This window comes from Leucopleurus acutus (assembly GCF_964270905.1).
Source record: "Leucopleurus acutus genome assembly, chromosome: 1".
Classification (NCBI taxonomy): domain Eukaryota; kingdom Metazoa; phylum Chordata; class Mammalia; order Artiodactyla; family Delphinidae; genus Leucopleurus; species Leucopleurus acutus.
In genome coordinates, this window is record NC_139142.1 from 27213997 (window position 1) to 27229068 (window position 15072).

General features: G+C 42.8%; 1 protein-coding gene across 2 annotated transcripts; it reads left to right on the plus strand.

The window, feature by feature from the left end:
* The first annotated feature begins 667 nt into the window (after positions 1 to 667).
* On the plus strand, positions 668 to 13385 carry ACYP1 (acylphosphatase 1). 2 transcript variants are annotated; one of them, XM_082838805.1, is made up of 3 exons: positions 668 to 862; positions 5443 to 5540; positions 12925 to 13385. In XM_082838805.1, the coding sequence occupies exons 1-3, from the start codon at positions 700 to 702 to the stop codon at positions 13138 to 13140; spliced, it is 477 nt and encodes a 158-aa protein (XP_082694931.1). In that variant the 5' UTR covers positions 668 to 699; the 3' UTR covers positions 13141 to 13385. The 2 variants fall into 2 exon arrangements, with proteins under 2 accessions (XP_082694931.1, XP_082694932.1); XM_082838806.1 differs by lacking the exon at positions 668 to 862 and adding an exon at positions 5013 to 5117.
* The last annotated feature ends 1687 nt before the right edge of the window (positions 13386 to 15072 follow it).

A 15072-nucleotide genomic window follows, 5' to 3' on the forward strand; every position in this document is an offset into this window, starting at 1 on the left:
CTGAAACAATGCTTGACCCCAAAGAGCACAGCTGCTGCAGCTCAGGGCCTGCAGCAGGCGCCTGACTGGCAAACCCTCACCCAAGGAGTCCCCGCGGCACAGACGGCAGGTCTGTAATCTGAGAGGCGGGGACCACCTGATCTGGCCGCCGCGAGTTTTAGATCCGGAACGCCTAAGTCGCCTTCTGACCTGGAGGGCTCAACCGGGAAGCCTCTACTGGAGACTCCGCTTTGGGGACAAGCCCTCGCTCTACAATCTGTCGGGCCCTTGGGAGGTCAAGGTGCTGACCCCATGTCTCCCCGCCCTTCCGCGTACCTGAGGCTCTCGGGGACAGCTGTTGCTCAGGGGAAACCCCAGGACTTAGTTTTCCCGACCACGAACCCTCCCTCCACCGACGGCCGCGCAGGCGCTCTCAGCTGGCCTCTGTTTTTCCCGTTGCCTGGAGACGGGAGAGCGTGGGCGCCCAGCCCCACCTCGCGGCGAATTCCGCGGTGGGTGGGTGGGTGAGGCGTGCGCAAGCGCAGTCCGCACACCACCGGGCGCCGCCCCGGGCGCGGGCGCGGTCGACCAGAGTGTCGCCGGACCCGGTGTCCCGCCAACTCTGCAGCTCCTTCCAGCTCTGCCCTTAGGGGACGGGGGAATGGGGTGGGAGAGGCTTTTCTGGGGCTCCATCAAAGAGCTTGGATTTTTCTCAGAGCGATGGTCTCAGATCCTGGGGTGTGCCCTTCTCTGGCAAAAGACGGAGCGCCTAGATGTGCCCTCAAGTCATTCTGCCGCAGGATTCCGGTGTCTGCCCCCTTAGCGGGAGTGGGCCTGCTGATAGCCTTTCTTAGCACGTTCGGCTGCCTTGTACGGGCCCCAGGTACGGCTGTATACTATCTCTCCATGCTTTTCCTCGCAAATAGTTTGGAGCTTGCGTCAAATTTTAGCAACTCGGCTAGGTTTTGCTACGCAGAAGGGGGGAAATTTTTGTAGCCAATCTAATTATTTTGATATAATGTTTTACTCTCACGTGGTAACTCTGGCCCTCTCTTCTTAGGGCCCAGGAGTGACTCAGACAAGTGTAATGATAATAAAGTTAACTACCAGATCGAAAATGCTCAGTATAACCTGGTTTCAACACTAAAGATACTCCATAACTTGCTAACATCAGAAGAGAGTTTATTTGTCTTCATACTTCAGTTCATTTGTGTAAGCTGTTTGGAACTGGCAGCTTACTTTTTCCCCTGTAACTACTTAAAAGATTCATGCACATGAAAAATAATATAGACAGCAGTGGTCGGTGTTAATACTTCAACATGTCATAATACAGCTTTTACATGTTATAAAGAAATGCCTTGGTGGTGCTCCAAGGCAATCCTTTTATGCCTTGTTTTCTTTCCTAGTTGACTCTCCACTGCCTTCTCTATGTATGCATTTTCAGACATTTCCCACTCTTCTCAAGGTCCTAGTTATCTCAGCATGGGGCTTGCCTGTCATCAACTTCAGAAGCTCCCCTCCAGCCTGGCAGAATTTCCCAGGGTGCCTCCCTCCATCTTGACTTCTTTCCCTCTTGTTTATGAGGAAGAAGAATCTTTGTCTTTCCTTGAGTTCTCTTGACTCAGTCCCTTTCAGTACCCTCCAGGAATTGACTCACTTTACCCCTGCATCTTGTTAACTTCAAGTTGTATCTATCCACACACGCTTCTGTGGTTTTAGAATATGCTTAACTTGGCCCTGCACAAAAAGCCTCATTTCCCTTGGCCACAGCTTTCACCTTAGGGTCCCATTCCTTTCTCCTCTTCTCCACTTCTTAATAGAAAACTTTACATTTACTGCCCCCACTTCCTCAACTCCCCCTCATTGTCCAGTCCATTGTGGTCTGGTTCCCCTCTGTCCGCTTTATTTAACTGCTAGGCTACCAGTGACCTTCCAATGACCCTAAAGACAAAAGCTGCTATTTCTTCAGCCTACTCATTTGACATTGATTTTTCTCTCCGTTGGAACTCTTCTCACTTGCTCCTGTGTGCCTTCTTGGTTTCTTCTTTCATGTCCTTGCATTTATGTCTTTTCCTCACCTTCCCCCCAAATGTAGGTGTTCTCCAAGGCCCTCGTATTTCTCATATAAATGTAGTTTCAGACATTCTCTTCCTTAATGATTTCAGCCAAATGCTGAAATTTCAGGTCTCACCTATGTTTAAATGATATCTAGCTTAGTTCTCTCCCCTTAATTACGGACTCAAATTTCCAAATTCCCATGTAGCACTTGCACGTGAATGTTCCTCAGGAACCACAAACTCAATATGACAGAAAACGAAGTTGTGATCACCTCCGCATTCCCCAATCTACTTCTCCAGTGTTTCCTCTCATGCTGAAAGCATCAGTCATCTTCTACTCCTCCCACTTTGTCACCCCCTCTCTCTAACTGGTCAGCAGGTTCTGTTGAAGTTACCCTGCGATGTCTCTTATATATGTCCCCTCCTTTACGTTTCTACAACCCTAGGTGAGTTTCTCCCTCACTTCTCACTGGGATGACACCACTCTCCTAACTGCTATTCATCTGCTCCCCAAACCTATCCTTCTGGCTGCTGCCAGAATAATTATCCTGAATACTTCTGACCCCATAATTCTCCTACCCAGTGGCTGCTTCTTTACCTATAGGATAAAGTTGAAATGTGTAACTTAGCATGGAACTTCAGCTTCCCAGATTAGGTCCAGCCTACCTTTCCAGTCTTGCCTCCCCAGAGGCTAGTCCAGGGCATCTGAACCTTGGCTGTGCTTTAGGACTACCTAGAAAGCAATTTCTGGGAGTGAGGCCCGGGTATCAGGATTTTACAAAGCTTTCCCCAAGGTCCTAATGTGCAGCCAGGGTTGAGAAACCCTGGTCCAGCCACACCTGACTACTTGCACTTTCTTACCTCAGTGTCCTTACTCCAAGCTCCACGTACTGGGAGGTGGTGGAGCATAGCATTCATGGGAGTAGGTTCTGTACTCAGACTGCTTGGAACTAAATCCCAGCTCCATCACTTACTGTTTGTGGTTGTGTAACCTTGGGTAATATGCTGGTTCCTCCAAGAATGCTTTCCCACTCTTCCCAGCCAGAATGAATCTCTTTGCTCCTTTGTGTTCTCATAATATTTTCTGTCCTTGTTCTAGCACAGGGCTGGCTCATGATGAGCTCTCAGTGGATGCTTGTGGAATTGAATTAGCATGTTGTGCATTGTATTGTCATCATTTGCACGCATATTTGTCCCTTACACTAAATAAAAAACTCTTTGAGGGCAAAGATTGTATACCATCCATCTTTGTATATCCTGCAGTGTAGATACTCAATAGGTTAATTCTACAGAGAAACTAGTTTTTAAAAAATAAATTTTAAATAATATAAGCCAGTTACTCTGTTCCGCTTTATTTTCAAATATTACCAAGCGTAACAATTCAGTTCAGCTTCCCACCCCACTCCCACCCCAACGCCAGCACTGAGGTTGTATGATTCTCCAGGATCTGGATCCTCACTTTGTAGTGGGGAGCTAATGGAATAATGAACCTCCATGGCTTCCATTGCAAATCCATCTCACCTTGCCAAGTCTGCCAACCTGGCATCTTCACAAATGGAATCTTATGTTATGAAGGGATGTAAGGTACACAAGCACTCCAAAGAGCAACAATAAACACCACAGTTTTCCTTCATACACATTCTTAATCTTAAGGGTATCTGTATTCAAATGCCTTCAAGGTGACCCTACTTTTTTTTTAAATTAATTTTTATTGGAGTATAGTTGCTTTACAGTGTTGTGTTAGTTTCTACTGTACAGAAAAATGAATCAGCTATACATATACATATGTCCCCTCTTTTTTGGATTTCCTTCCCATTTAGGTCCCCACAGTGCATTAAGTAGAGTTCCCTGTGCTATACAGTATGTTCTCATTAGTTATCTATAAGGTGACCCTATTTTTGTTGTTGTTGTTGCGGTACGCGGGCCTCTCACTGTTGTGGCCTCTCCCGTTGCGGAGCACAGGCTCCGGACGCGCAGAATCAGCGGCCATGACTCAGGGGCCCAGCCGCTCCGCGGCATGTGGGATCTTCCCGGACCAGGGCACGAACCCGTGTCCCCTGCATCGGCAGGCGGACCCTCAACCACTGCGCCACCAGGGAAGCCCAAGGGGACCCTATTTTTAACAATCATCACCCACAACTCCCCTTGACAATTCCCTTCTCCCAAAAGAAATTCATGCAACTTGGTCACTTGGCTTAGATTGACTGATTCAGTTGTGATTATGGGTTATTTTGCTTGTGCTTGTGATTGATGGATTGATTGCTTCAGATAAGCATTGTTTGTAGTTTTCTTAGTAAGGTAGACTCTGGTGGGCCGCTTCCAGAATCACAGAGGGAGAAATAACCTCCATTGGGACCTCCTATACACTTATCTCCGCTGCTACAAATTCCAGACTTAGGCATGACTCAGAATTGGAGGAGAACTGAGAAAAAGGGCAGAAAAGTTGTATGTCTTCTATTTAATTTGTTTGTCTGTTTGTTTATGATGTTTAGTGTTTATCATCTGCCTCCAGAATTTAATCTCCTCCGGTCCAGGGATCCTTTTTGTTCATTAACGTATGTCAACCACCTAGAAATGTGCCTGGCACACAGAGGCTCTCAGTAAATATTTACAGAATGATTGGATTTATCTCAAGTGTTTCTTCGTCTTTGTCTTTATCCCCGCTAGAAAATGAAAAAAGGCGTGCGCTTAGTGACAGAGGTGGGGTGAGGGCTCGGTGTGCAGAATCCTAGCCGAGACCCTGGACAGATCCCGCCCCCCCGCCAATCCGAGGCTCTGGAGCTACTAGACCCTCGCGTCCCGAAATCCCACCCTCTGGGCGGGCTCTGGGCCGAGCGCGCCGTGCGTGATTGGCCGGCGGAGGTGATGGGCCTGAGAGACAGCGAAGGAGGAGCCGCGTTCTAAGCTACCGGGCGCGGCGGTTACGCAACCGGTGGAACAGTTGGCTTGCTGGTCTCCCGGGTAGTCCACCGGAGAGGAGGACCAGGAGAGTGAGCCTGGGGCAGGGCTCCGGAGCGTGCTCATCAGTTCGATTAGCCCTAAAATATTAATAGGGCATTCTGGTGGGGGCGCGGAAGCCAGGTTCGCGTGGGAAGAGGGAAGGATGGAGAGGGAGCGGGACCGGGGATGGGTGTAGGGAGGTAACTGGATAAGCAGGTAATTGCCCCAAAAGAGGCCTCTGTGGGCTCCCTTGCCCGGGTGTCTTCCTGTTAACTTCACACACCCGCGCTTACATGTGACCGCTTACTTACTCCGAAGTACTGGCACCTTAAGGTCAGTACTTAAGGGAGAGGTCACAGTGGTTAACGATGGAGAGGTGTGTGTGTGACCCTTTCTGCCTCAGGATTGGGGGCCCGGGTTTAGGATAATGAGTCCTTTACTTTTCTGCTTTCATGGTCTCTGACAGGTCTGAGCGTGAGTATGGCAGAAGGGGACACGCTGATATCAGTGGATTATGAAGTTTTTGGGAAAGTGCAAGGTGTGTTTTTCCGCAAGTACACTCAGGTATGTGGCTTACAGGCTTTGGGGACATACCTAGGGTATGAGCATGGGAACAAGAGACATGTTCCTGAAAAATATGCATTGGAGAACCTTTCTGTTTGGTAGCTGGATGGCAAAGAGGTGGTTTGTAAAACAATGGGTATGAAAATGCTTTGCAGTGGGTAAAACACAATGCAAATGGAAAATTTGTCTACTGTTATTATTGGTCTTTTCTAACAGTGGTACTTGAGTACCTAGACACATATGGGTGAGCTGCTCTTTTCCAAAGGGGAATAGAGGGCTTCCCCAGTTCTCCCTGTTGTGGCATCATCAAACCAAGTCACAATTCTTGTAGGAAAGTTAACATTGATCAAAGAGATGGCATTTAAGTGACCTTGTGACATTTAATTGCTTCCTCTGCAGCAGCTGCATTTTCTTCAGACCTCTTTCCTTTTTCAACCTCTCCCATTCCCCTATGTAATTCCTTTCCGCTCATTTTAGCTTTTAAAGAACAATTACCTTTTCCAGGTGAAGCTTTTCTAATGAAAATACTTTATCCATTCCAGGGTAAGTAATGGTAACATTGAACATGGAGCCTGGTATTCCTATTTGATATTAGGGAGTAGTTGAGGGGATGAACAAACTATTGACAGCCTCTGTCTTAATATCACTAATCCTCCCTCAATGGACACACACAGACGCAATCTCAGTTTGCCTTCTGTCTTCTATAGAGGGGTATCAGGCTATTGCCTTCCCAATGTATCTCCAACCCCAAAGATACTGAGTTAAGACTGCAGAACTTGCCAAGTGTCACATTCCGGGGACTGTGGTACTTAAAATTCAAACGTGAATCTTTGAAATATGAATGTTAAATATCACTACCTCTTTTTCCAATTACTTGCAAATTATTTCCTCCTGTTTCATGCTCATATATGAAGTGCCTATTGGAAAAAAAGAATTACTGAAAGTCATAGCAAGAGCTATGTTCCAATTAGCTTTGCTACTAATTACGTATGGTAGGTTCCTGTGATTTAGTAAATGGAGGTGGCAGCCTCAAAGATTAATTAAAGTTGTTGAGCGAAAAGGACCAGATGGCAGTATACTCCATCTTTCTCTACTGCGCCTCCCACCCCCCAATTTAAAGAGAGAATAAAAGAATGCAGAAAAACAAATATTGATTTGGAAAACTGAAAGGAAAATGTCATCCTTTTTTCCCCTTAATTAGACTTGTAGTTTATTCTTGACTACTTCTAATCATTTTATTATATATGTTCATTTTAACAATTATTTTGTTTTGCTACAGTCTTTTTATGTGTTGATATCATCTAGCCTCTTAATTTAACTCCATCACTCCTAGAATGAGTGATAATACTTGAAGGGATTTTTTTTTACAGTTAGAATATAATTCACATTCCATAAAATTCACCCTTTTGGGACTTCCCTGGTGGTCCAATGGTTAAGAATCCACCTTCCAATGCAGGAGACATGGGTTCAATCCCTGGTCGGGGAACTAAGATCCCACATGCCGCGGGGCAACTAAGCCCACTCACCGCAACTACTGAGCCCATGCACCACAACTACAGAGCCCATGTGCTCTAGAGCCCTCACGCCACAACTAGAGAGAAGCCCGCGCACCGCAACGAAGAGCCCCTGCACTGCAACGAAGATCCCGCTTAAGGCAACTAAGACCCAATGTAGCCAAAACTAAATAAATAAATAAAATAAATAAATAAATATTTTTTGAAAATCACCCTTTTAAAGTGTATAATACAGGTCTTCCCTGGTGGTGCAGTGGTTAAGAATCGCCTGCCAATGCAGGGGACACAGGTTCGAGCCCTGGTCCGGGAAGATCCCCCATGCCGCAGAGCAACTAAGCCCGTGCGCTGCAACTACTGAGGCTGTGCTCTAAAGCCTGCGAGCCACAACTACCAAAGCCCGTGTGCCTAGAGCCCATGCTCCACAACAGGAGAAGCCACTGAAATGAGAAGCCTGCCCACCGCAACGAAGAGTAGCCCCTGCTCGCTGCAACTAGAGAAAGCCCACACGCAGCACCGAAGACCCAACGTGGCCAAAAAAGAATAACAATTAAATAAATAATAAATTTATTTTTTTTAAGTGTATAATACAGTGGTTTTTTAGTATTCATAAAGATGTACACTAATTCCAGAACATTTTATCACCCCAAAAAGAAACCCCACACCCATTAGCACTCACTCTTCATCCCCCCAGCCCCTGGCAACCACTAACCTCATTTCTATCTCTGTGGATTTGCCTGTTCTGGACATTTAATGTAAATGGAGTCATACAATATGTGGCCTTTTGTGTTTGGCTTCTTTCACTTGACATGTTTTCAAGATTTATCCATGTTGTAGCTTATATCAGTACTTCATTTCTTTTTATGGCTGGGTAATATTCCATTGTATGGGGAATTCCCTGGCAGTCCAGTGGTTAGGACTCGGCACATTCACTGCCAGGGCCTGGGTTCATTCCCTGGTTGGGGAACTAAGATCCCACAAGCCTTGCAGTGTGGCCAAATAAATAAATAATAAAATAATTGTTTAAAAAAATATTCCACTGTATGGATATAACACATTATATATATCCAATCATCAATTCATGGGCATTTAGGTTGTTTCTACTTTTTATCTGTTATAAATAATGATGCTGTGAACATTTATGTACCTGTTTTTATGTAAACATTATTTTCAGTTCCCTTGGGTATATATACCTAGGAGTAGATTGCTGGGTCACATGATAACTCCATGTATAACTTTTTGAGGAACTGCCAAAGCAGTTTTCCAAAGCAGCTGCACCATTTTACAGTCCCACTATCAATGCATGAGAATTCCAATTTCTCCCAATTGTCAACAGTTGTTATTGTCTGTCTTCTTTATTATAGCCATCCTGGTGAGTGTGAAGTGGTATCTCATTGTGGTTTTTTGTTGTTTTGTTTTGAGGTATCAATGAATTTAAAAGGATTTACGTCATATAAAGCATGTTCTCCTATGACCATAATGAAACTAAACTGCCATCAATAACAGAAAACTGGGAAATTCCCAAATATTTGGAAACTATAGAACACATTTTTTTTAATTGTGGTAAAATATACATAATGTAAAATTTGCCATTTTAACCCTTTTGAGTATACAGTTCAGTGACCTTAAGTACATTCATATTGTTATGGTACCATCACCATCATCCATCCACAGAACTCTTTTCATCTTGCAAAGCTGAAACTCTGTACTCATTAAACAATAACTCCTGATTCCCCTTCCCTAGCCCCTGGCAGTTACAGTTCTACTTTCTGTCTATGAATTTGACTACTCTAGGTAACTCATATAAGTAGAATCATATAGTATTTGGTTTTTTTCCTGACTTGCTTATTTCACTAGCATAACATCCTTAAGAGTCATCCATGTTGTAGCATCTGTTCAAATTTCCTTCCTTTTTAAGGCTGTGTAATATTCTGGTGTATGTGTGTACCCTCATTGTGGTTTTGTTTGCCTTCTAATGATTAATGATGTTGAACATCTTTTCATGTGCTTATTGGCACATGGAAGAAGATATTTCTTCTTTGGAGAAATGTCTCCAAATCCTTTGCCCATTTTTTTTAAATATAAATTTATTTATTTATTTTTGGCTGCTTTGGGTCTTAGTTGCTGCACACGGGCTTTCTCTAGTTGTGAGCAGGGGCTATTCTTTGTTGTGGTGCGCAGGCTTCTCATTGCGGTGGCTTTTCTTGTTGCGGAGCATGGGCTCTAGGCGCGCGGGCTTCAGTAGTTGTGGCACGTGGGCTCAGTAGTTGTGGCTCATGGGCTCTAGAGCACAGGCTCAGTAGTTGTGGCACGTGGACTTCAGTAGTTGTGGCGCACAGGCTCTGCAGCATGTGGGATCTTCCCAGACCAGGGCTCGAACCTGTGTCCCCTGCATTGGCAGGCGGATTCTTAACCACTGCGCTACTAGGGAAGCCCTTTAATACATCTTTATTGGAGTATAATTGCTTCACAATACCATGTTAGTTTCATTTGCACAACAAAGCGAATCAGCCACACCCATACACACGTCCCTACATCCCCTCCCTCTTGAGCCTCCCTCCCATCCTCCCTATCCCAACCCTCTAAGTCATCGCAAAGCACCGAGCTGATCTCCCTGTGCTATGCTGCTGCTTCCCACCAGCCAACTATTTAACATTCTGTAGTGTATGTACGTCGATGCTACTCTCACTTAACCCCAGCTTTGCCCTCCCACCCCATGTCATCAAGTTCATTCTCTATGTCTACCTCTTTATTCCTGCCCTGCAACTAAGTTCATCAGTACCATTTTTTTTTTAGATTCCATCTATATGCGTTAGCATACAGTATTTGTTTCTCTCATGCTGATTTACTTCACTCTGTATGACAGACTCTAGGTCCATCCACCTCACTACAAATAACTCAATTTCATTTCTTTTTATGGCTGAGTAATATTCTATTGTATATATGTGCCACATCTATGGAAAACAGTATGGAGGTTCTTTAAAAAACTAAAAATAGAACTACCATATGATCCAGCAATCCCACTACTGGGCATATACCCTGAGAAAACCATAATTCAATAAGAGACGTGCACCACAGTGTTCATTGCAGCACTATTTGCAATAGCCAGGACATGGAACCAACCTAAATGTCCATTGACATATCATGGGCAGTTTTTAATTACTAATTCAATCTCTTGTTATAGGTCTATTCAGATTTTCTATTTCTTCTTAATTCAGTTTCTGTAGTTTTTGAGTCTTTCTAGGTATCTGCTCTTTTAATCTAAGGTATCTAATTTGTTAGAATACAACTGTTCATATTATTCCCTTATTATCCTTTTTTTTTTTTTTTTTGGTAAGGTTGGTGGTAATGTCCCCTCTTTCATTTCTGATTTTAGTACTTTGAGCCTTCTCTCTTTTTTTTTTATTGATCGGGCTAGCTTAAGGTTTGACAACTTTGTTGGTCTTTTTAAAGAATCAACTTTTGGTTTCATTTATTTTTTCTTTCTTCCTGCTTTCCTTCCTTCCTTCCTTTCTTTTTTTCTTTTTTCTATATCTATTAACTCCTGCTCTAATCCTTATTATTTCCTTTTTTGTGCTTGTTTTGAATTCAGTTTGCTCTTCTCTTTCTAGTTTCCTAAGGTGGAAGTCTAGGTTATTGGTTTGAGGGTACTTTCTTTTTAGATTGAGACTAGAGTTGGTGATTATATTCGTTAAAATGTTTCCAGGGGCTTCTCTGGTGGCACAGTGGTTGAGAGTCCGCCTGCCGATGCAGGGGACACGGGTTCGTGCCCCGGTCCGGGAAGATCCCACATGCCGCGGAGCGGCTGGGCCCGTGAGCCATGGCCACTGGGCCTGCGCATCCAGAGCCTGTGCTCCGCAACGGGAGAGGCCACAACAGTGAGAGGCCCGCGTACCGCAAAAAAAAACAAAAAAATGTTTCCAGATGACCATCCAAGCAGAAATATTATTATGAGGGAGAATTAGCTTTTTGGAATTTTCGTAGGAGAAAACACTGCTTACTTGTTTAGATATATATTCAAAACTGAACATGACTCAGCAACATTATGTTATCATTTAAAAATAAAAACAGGGACTTCCCTGATGGCACAGTGGATAAGACTCCGTGCTCCCAATACAAGGGGCCTGGGTTCGATCCCTGGTCAGGAAACTAGATCCCACATTAATGCTACAACTAAGAGTTCGTATGCCACAACTAAGGAGCTGGTGAGCTGCAACTAAGGAGCCCACCTGCCACAACCAAGACCTGGTGCAGCCAAATAAATAAATATACATATAAATGTGTGTGTATATATATATATATATATAAAATAAGAACAGAAGCGAGTGCACAAATAAAACCCATACGAAATCCCCATTCTCAACACCAGTCAAAGTTGGGAGTGTTTTGTTCACTCTCAGAGTTCAGATAAATCATATTGCAATTTAAAATTTAAATAAATTAGTTTTGAGCAGTACTGTTATAACCTCCTGCTCAAAACTCAACACAATCATTCCTATAGCTAATTACCATATAAGGTAACTAAGAACTAGGGATAGCCCATTCCCCTAGGTTAAAAGAAGTAGAAGAGTGCAGTTGTTACACAAAGTCAGCTGGATGTGGAGTCTTATTCAAATCCATTCTCTGCATTCTTTTTTAATGCTACAATCTACAACACTCAATCATGCTGTAGGTATCTCTTATTTTTCTTCATTCCTTAATTTCCTCTGTGTCCTTTAAACTGTTATTTATTTGACCAAAGTCTCTTGTTCATTATGCAAACATGTCTTTGCTTTGAACGTAACTGATTTGATGAATACTTCAGTTCCTCATCAAACATAGTTTTGCTATGCATAACATTTCCTTTGGCCAACTCCAGCAATTTCCCATATTTACTAGGTCACTAGTCTGGCATTTGGACATGCAATCAAGTTAACTCCCGTTTTCTTTTGTAATCTAACCCCTTCTATTTAGATAGAATGTAACAGTCAATAACTTTTATAATATCCTTAATTGGAAACTTTACAAAAATAAAATTGCCTCTAAAACATTGCTACCTTTCCCCAATTTTCAGTCATTCCACAGTTAGTGATTTAAAGGAAAGAGCATTGGAAAGTCTAAGAAAAGAGCAACTACAGTGATTAGATGATTTTCATAAGCTTATGCAACATTAAAGACATTGTGATTATTTAGACAGAAGAAAGTCAAGTGAAAACAATAGTTAATGTAGCCTCATGAAACTTTGGTGTTTAGAGGCTGATCACCAGCTGCTTTTTCCTTCTCTACGAGGATGAGAGAAAGTGGGCTTTGGGTGCAACATAAAGACCTTGGGTTAGACAGTTTCTTTACAGTGAGAACAGTGGATTGCCTCGCCCAGGAAATTGTAAAATACTCTCTAATGATCTTTAAAGAGATATTGGACACTTAATCATCTGGATTTGTTTAGGTGTGGTCTTGGTTAAAGAAAAAAAGAAGGATCAAATAGCTTAATGCTTTTTCTATTTAATATACCCAGTAGATTCTTGATTAGGAGACGGAAAATGAACAAGATATACTCCAGTATCCTAACAACAGTCATCCTTAGGGAATCATTTTGAAAACATCTGATTTGGTCTTAAATCTTTAGTACTTAACCAAATTGACGACATAGTGAAAAATTCTGGTGCCTGGTTTTATAGGGTGGAAGAAGGACATGGAGTCAAGTGGTCAACACTGCATGTTAAGATCAGCAATGAGATTCTCCTTGCTGTAGTTCTGTTTTGACTGTTCTGGACAATATCAAATTAGTTTCAGTGGCTTGATTCTAGGCCAAGATTCTGGCAAGAGATTGTAGTCTAATTTTGTTTTGTTCAATCTCACTGGATTTCTCTCTCTTGTCTTTTTCCTTCCCTTAGGCTGAGGGTAAAAAGCTCGGATTAGTAGGCTGGGTCCAGAACACTGACCAGGGCACAGTGCAAGGACAATTGCAAGGTCCCACCTCCAAAGTACGTCATATGCAGAAATGGCTTGAGACAAGAGGAAGTCCCAAATCGCACATTGATAGAGCAAGCTTCAACAATGAGAAAGTCATCTTAAAGTTGGATTACTCAGATTTCCAAATTGTGAAATAACGGTCTGAATTTAAATTTTCCAAGATACTCAGTGGTTTTGTTTTTTTATTTTTAATAGGGATAGAATTATTCTATGTTCAATATTAGAATTTGTAAGTAAGTTATTTTAGTATCAGATATTTGATAGTTACTGTATATTATGTGTATGATGGAAGGATTACAACTGTACACAATTCTAATCAATAAAAACACAGAACCTTCTGTGTAGGATACTTATTTTCTTTTTGGTAAACTTCATTTTGGGCAAAATGAGAGGTATTTACTTAATAAACATCTTTGGGAAGAGAATTTTGAGGTAATTTAAAGAAGTCTGAAAGAAAAAGCAGTTACTTTTAATCATTTCTTTTTAATAGTTTCCATGAACTTTTCTTCAGGAAATTGTACCTAATAAGAACAAATACCACAAGTTCAGTTTGTTAGCTGTTCAAATGATATTTTGGACCAATTGTTTTTCATTTTCTGGAGTTTCTGCTGTCATCCCTGTCCTCTGCGTAAGGAATTCACATAAATTGATATTATGGGCTAAATTATCCCCCCCCCAAATTCATATGTTGAGTCCTAACTCTGGATACCTCAGTATGGCACTACACTTGGAGGCCGGGCTTTTATAGAGGTAATTAAGGTTAAATGAGGTCATTAGGGTGGGCCCTAATCCAATATGCCCCAGTGTTCTTATAAGAAGAGGAAATTTGGACACAGCCCTGTGTGCACAGAGGAAAGAACATGTGAAGACAGAGGGAGAAGACAGCAATTTTACCAGCCAAGGAAAGAGGCCCTAGAAGAAATCATCATTTCAACACTTTGATCTCAGATTTCTAGCCTCCAGAACTGTGACAAAATAAATTTCTGTTGTTTAAGCCACCCAGTTTGGTACTTTGATATGGCAGCCTTAGCAAACTAATACAAGCAATAAGCATTTTGCTTCATCAGACTTAGATATCTCCTGATTTGGTTTAGTCAGCCATTAAAAAAAGTATATCAGGGCTACCCTGGTAGCGCAGTGATTGAGAGTCCACCTGCCGATGCAGGGGACACGGGTTCGTGCCCCGGTCCAGGAGGATCCCACATGCTGCAGGGCGGCTGGGCCCGTGAGCCATGGCTGCTGAGCCTGTGCGTCCGGAGCCTGTGCTCCGCAACGGGAGAGGCCACAGCAGTGAGAGGCCCGCGTACAGCAAAAAAAAAAAAAAAAAAAAAAAAAAAAAGTATATATCAAATGCTAATTGAGTTTGACAAGTTTATCATAAATTCCAGTTTTTTAAAATACAAGGTTTCAATGAAAACAGGACAAAGCAAAAACTGTAGGTTGGTTAACGAGTCCCATAACACCTATTCTCACAATGCCCTTAGAGTTCCACTCTCATTCCATTAGAAAAGAAAGCTGCGGTGGTATTGGGAAGATACCAAAAAAGTCAATGAAGGGAGTCTTGTTGTCTTCATCTGTAAATTAAGAATAGAGCTATATAGTTTCTTGGTCTTTTCCAGCTCTGAAATAATACTATAGATCTCTAGATGGAAGGCTTTGGATTTATTAATTAACTGAGTACCTAACATAAGCCAGGCACTGTTCTTGCCATGGGGATACAGCAGCAAACAAAAATAGACAAAATCCATACCTTCATATAGCTTACATTCTAGTGAGAGAAGATAGACGATAAGCAAATAAAATATATATTGAATTAAATGGTCGTACGTGCAAAGGAGAGATGAGAGAAGGGGAAAGAAGAAAAAACAAGTAAAAATTGCTAGAAACAGCTTTTCACGCCATGCTAAAACGGGAAAAGGATTGAGAATTCGGGGTACTAGGGAGAAGAGACCTTGGGACACATGAGTAACGAAGCCGGGAACACCTGGTGCGCATGCGCATTGGGGTGTCAGGGACTAGAGGGTATTCTCGGCGGGGCAGCTGAGAAGCGCATGCTCGCGGGATCGCGC

Bases quoted from the DNA above. Each gene is read 5' to 3' on its own strand.
- ACYP1 (XM_082838805.1), top strand. From the start codon at position 700: ATGGTCTCAGATCCTGGGGTGTGCCCTTCTCTGGCAAAAGACGGAGCG. The intron at 863-5,442 runs GTACGGCTGTAT...GGTCTCTGACAG, and splicing joins CTGCCTTGTACGGGCCCCAG to GTCTGAGCGTGAGTATGGCA. The intron at 5,541-12,924 runs GTATGTGGCTTA...TCCTTCCCTTAG, and splicing joins TTTTCCGCAAGTACACTCAG to GCTGAGGGTAAAAAGCTCGG.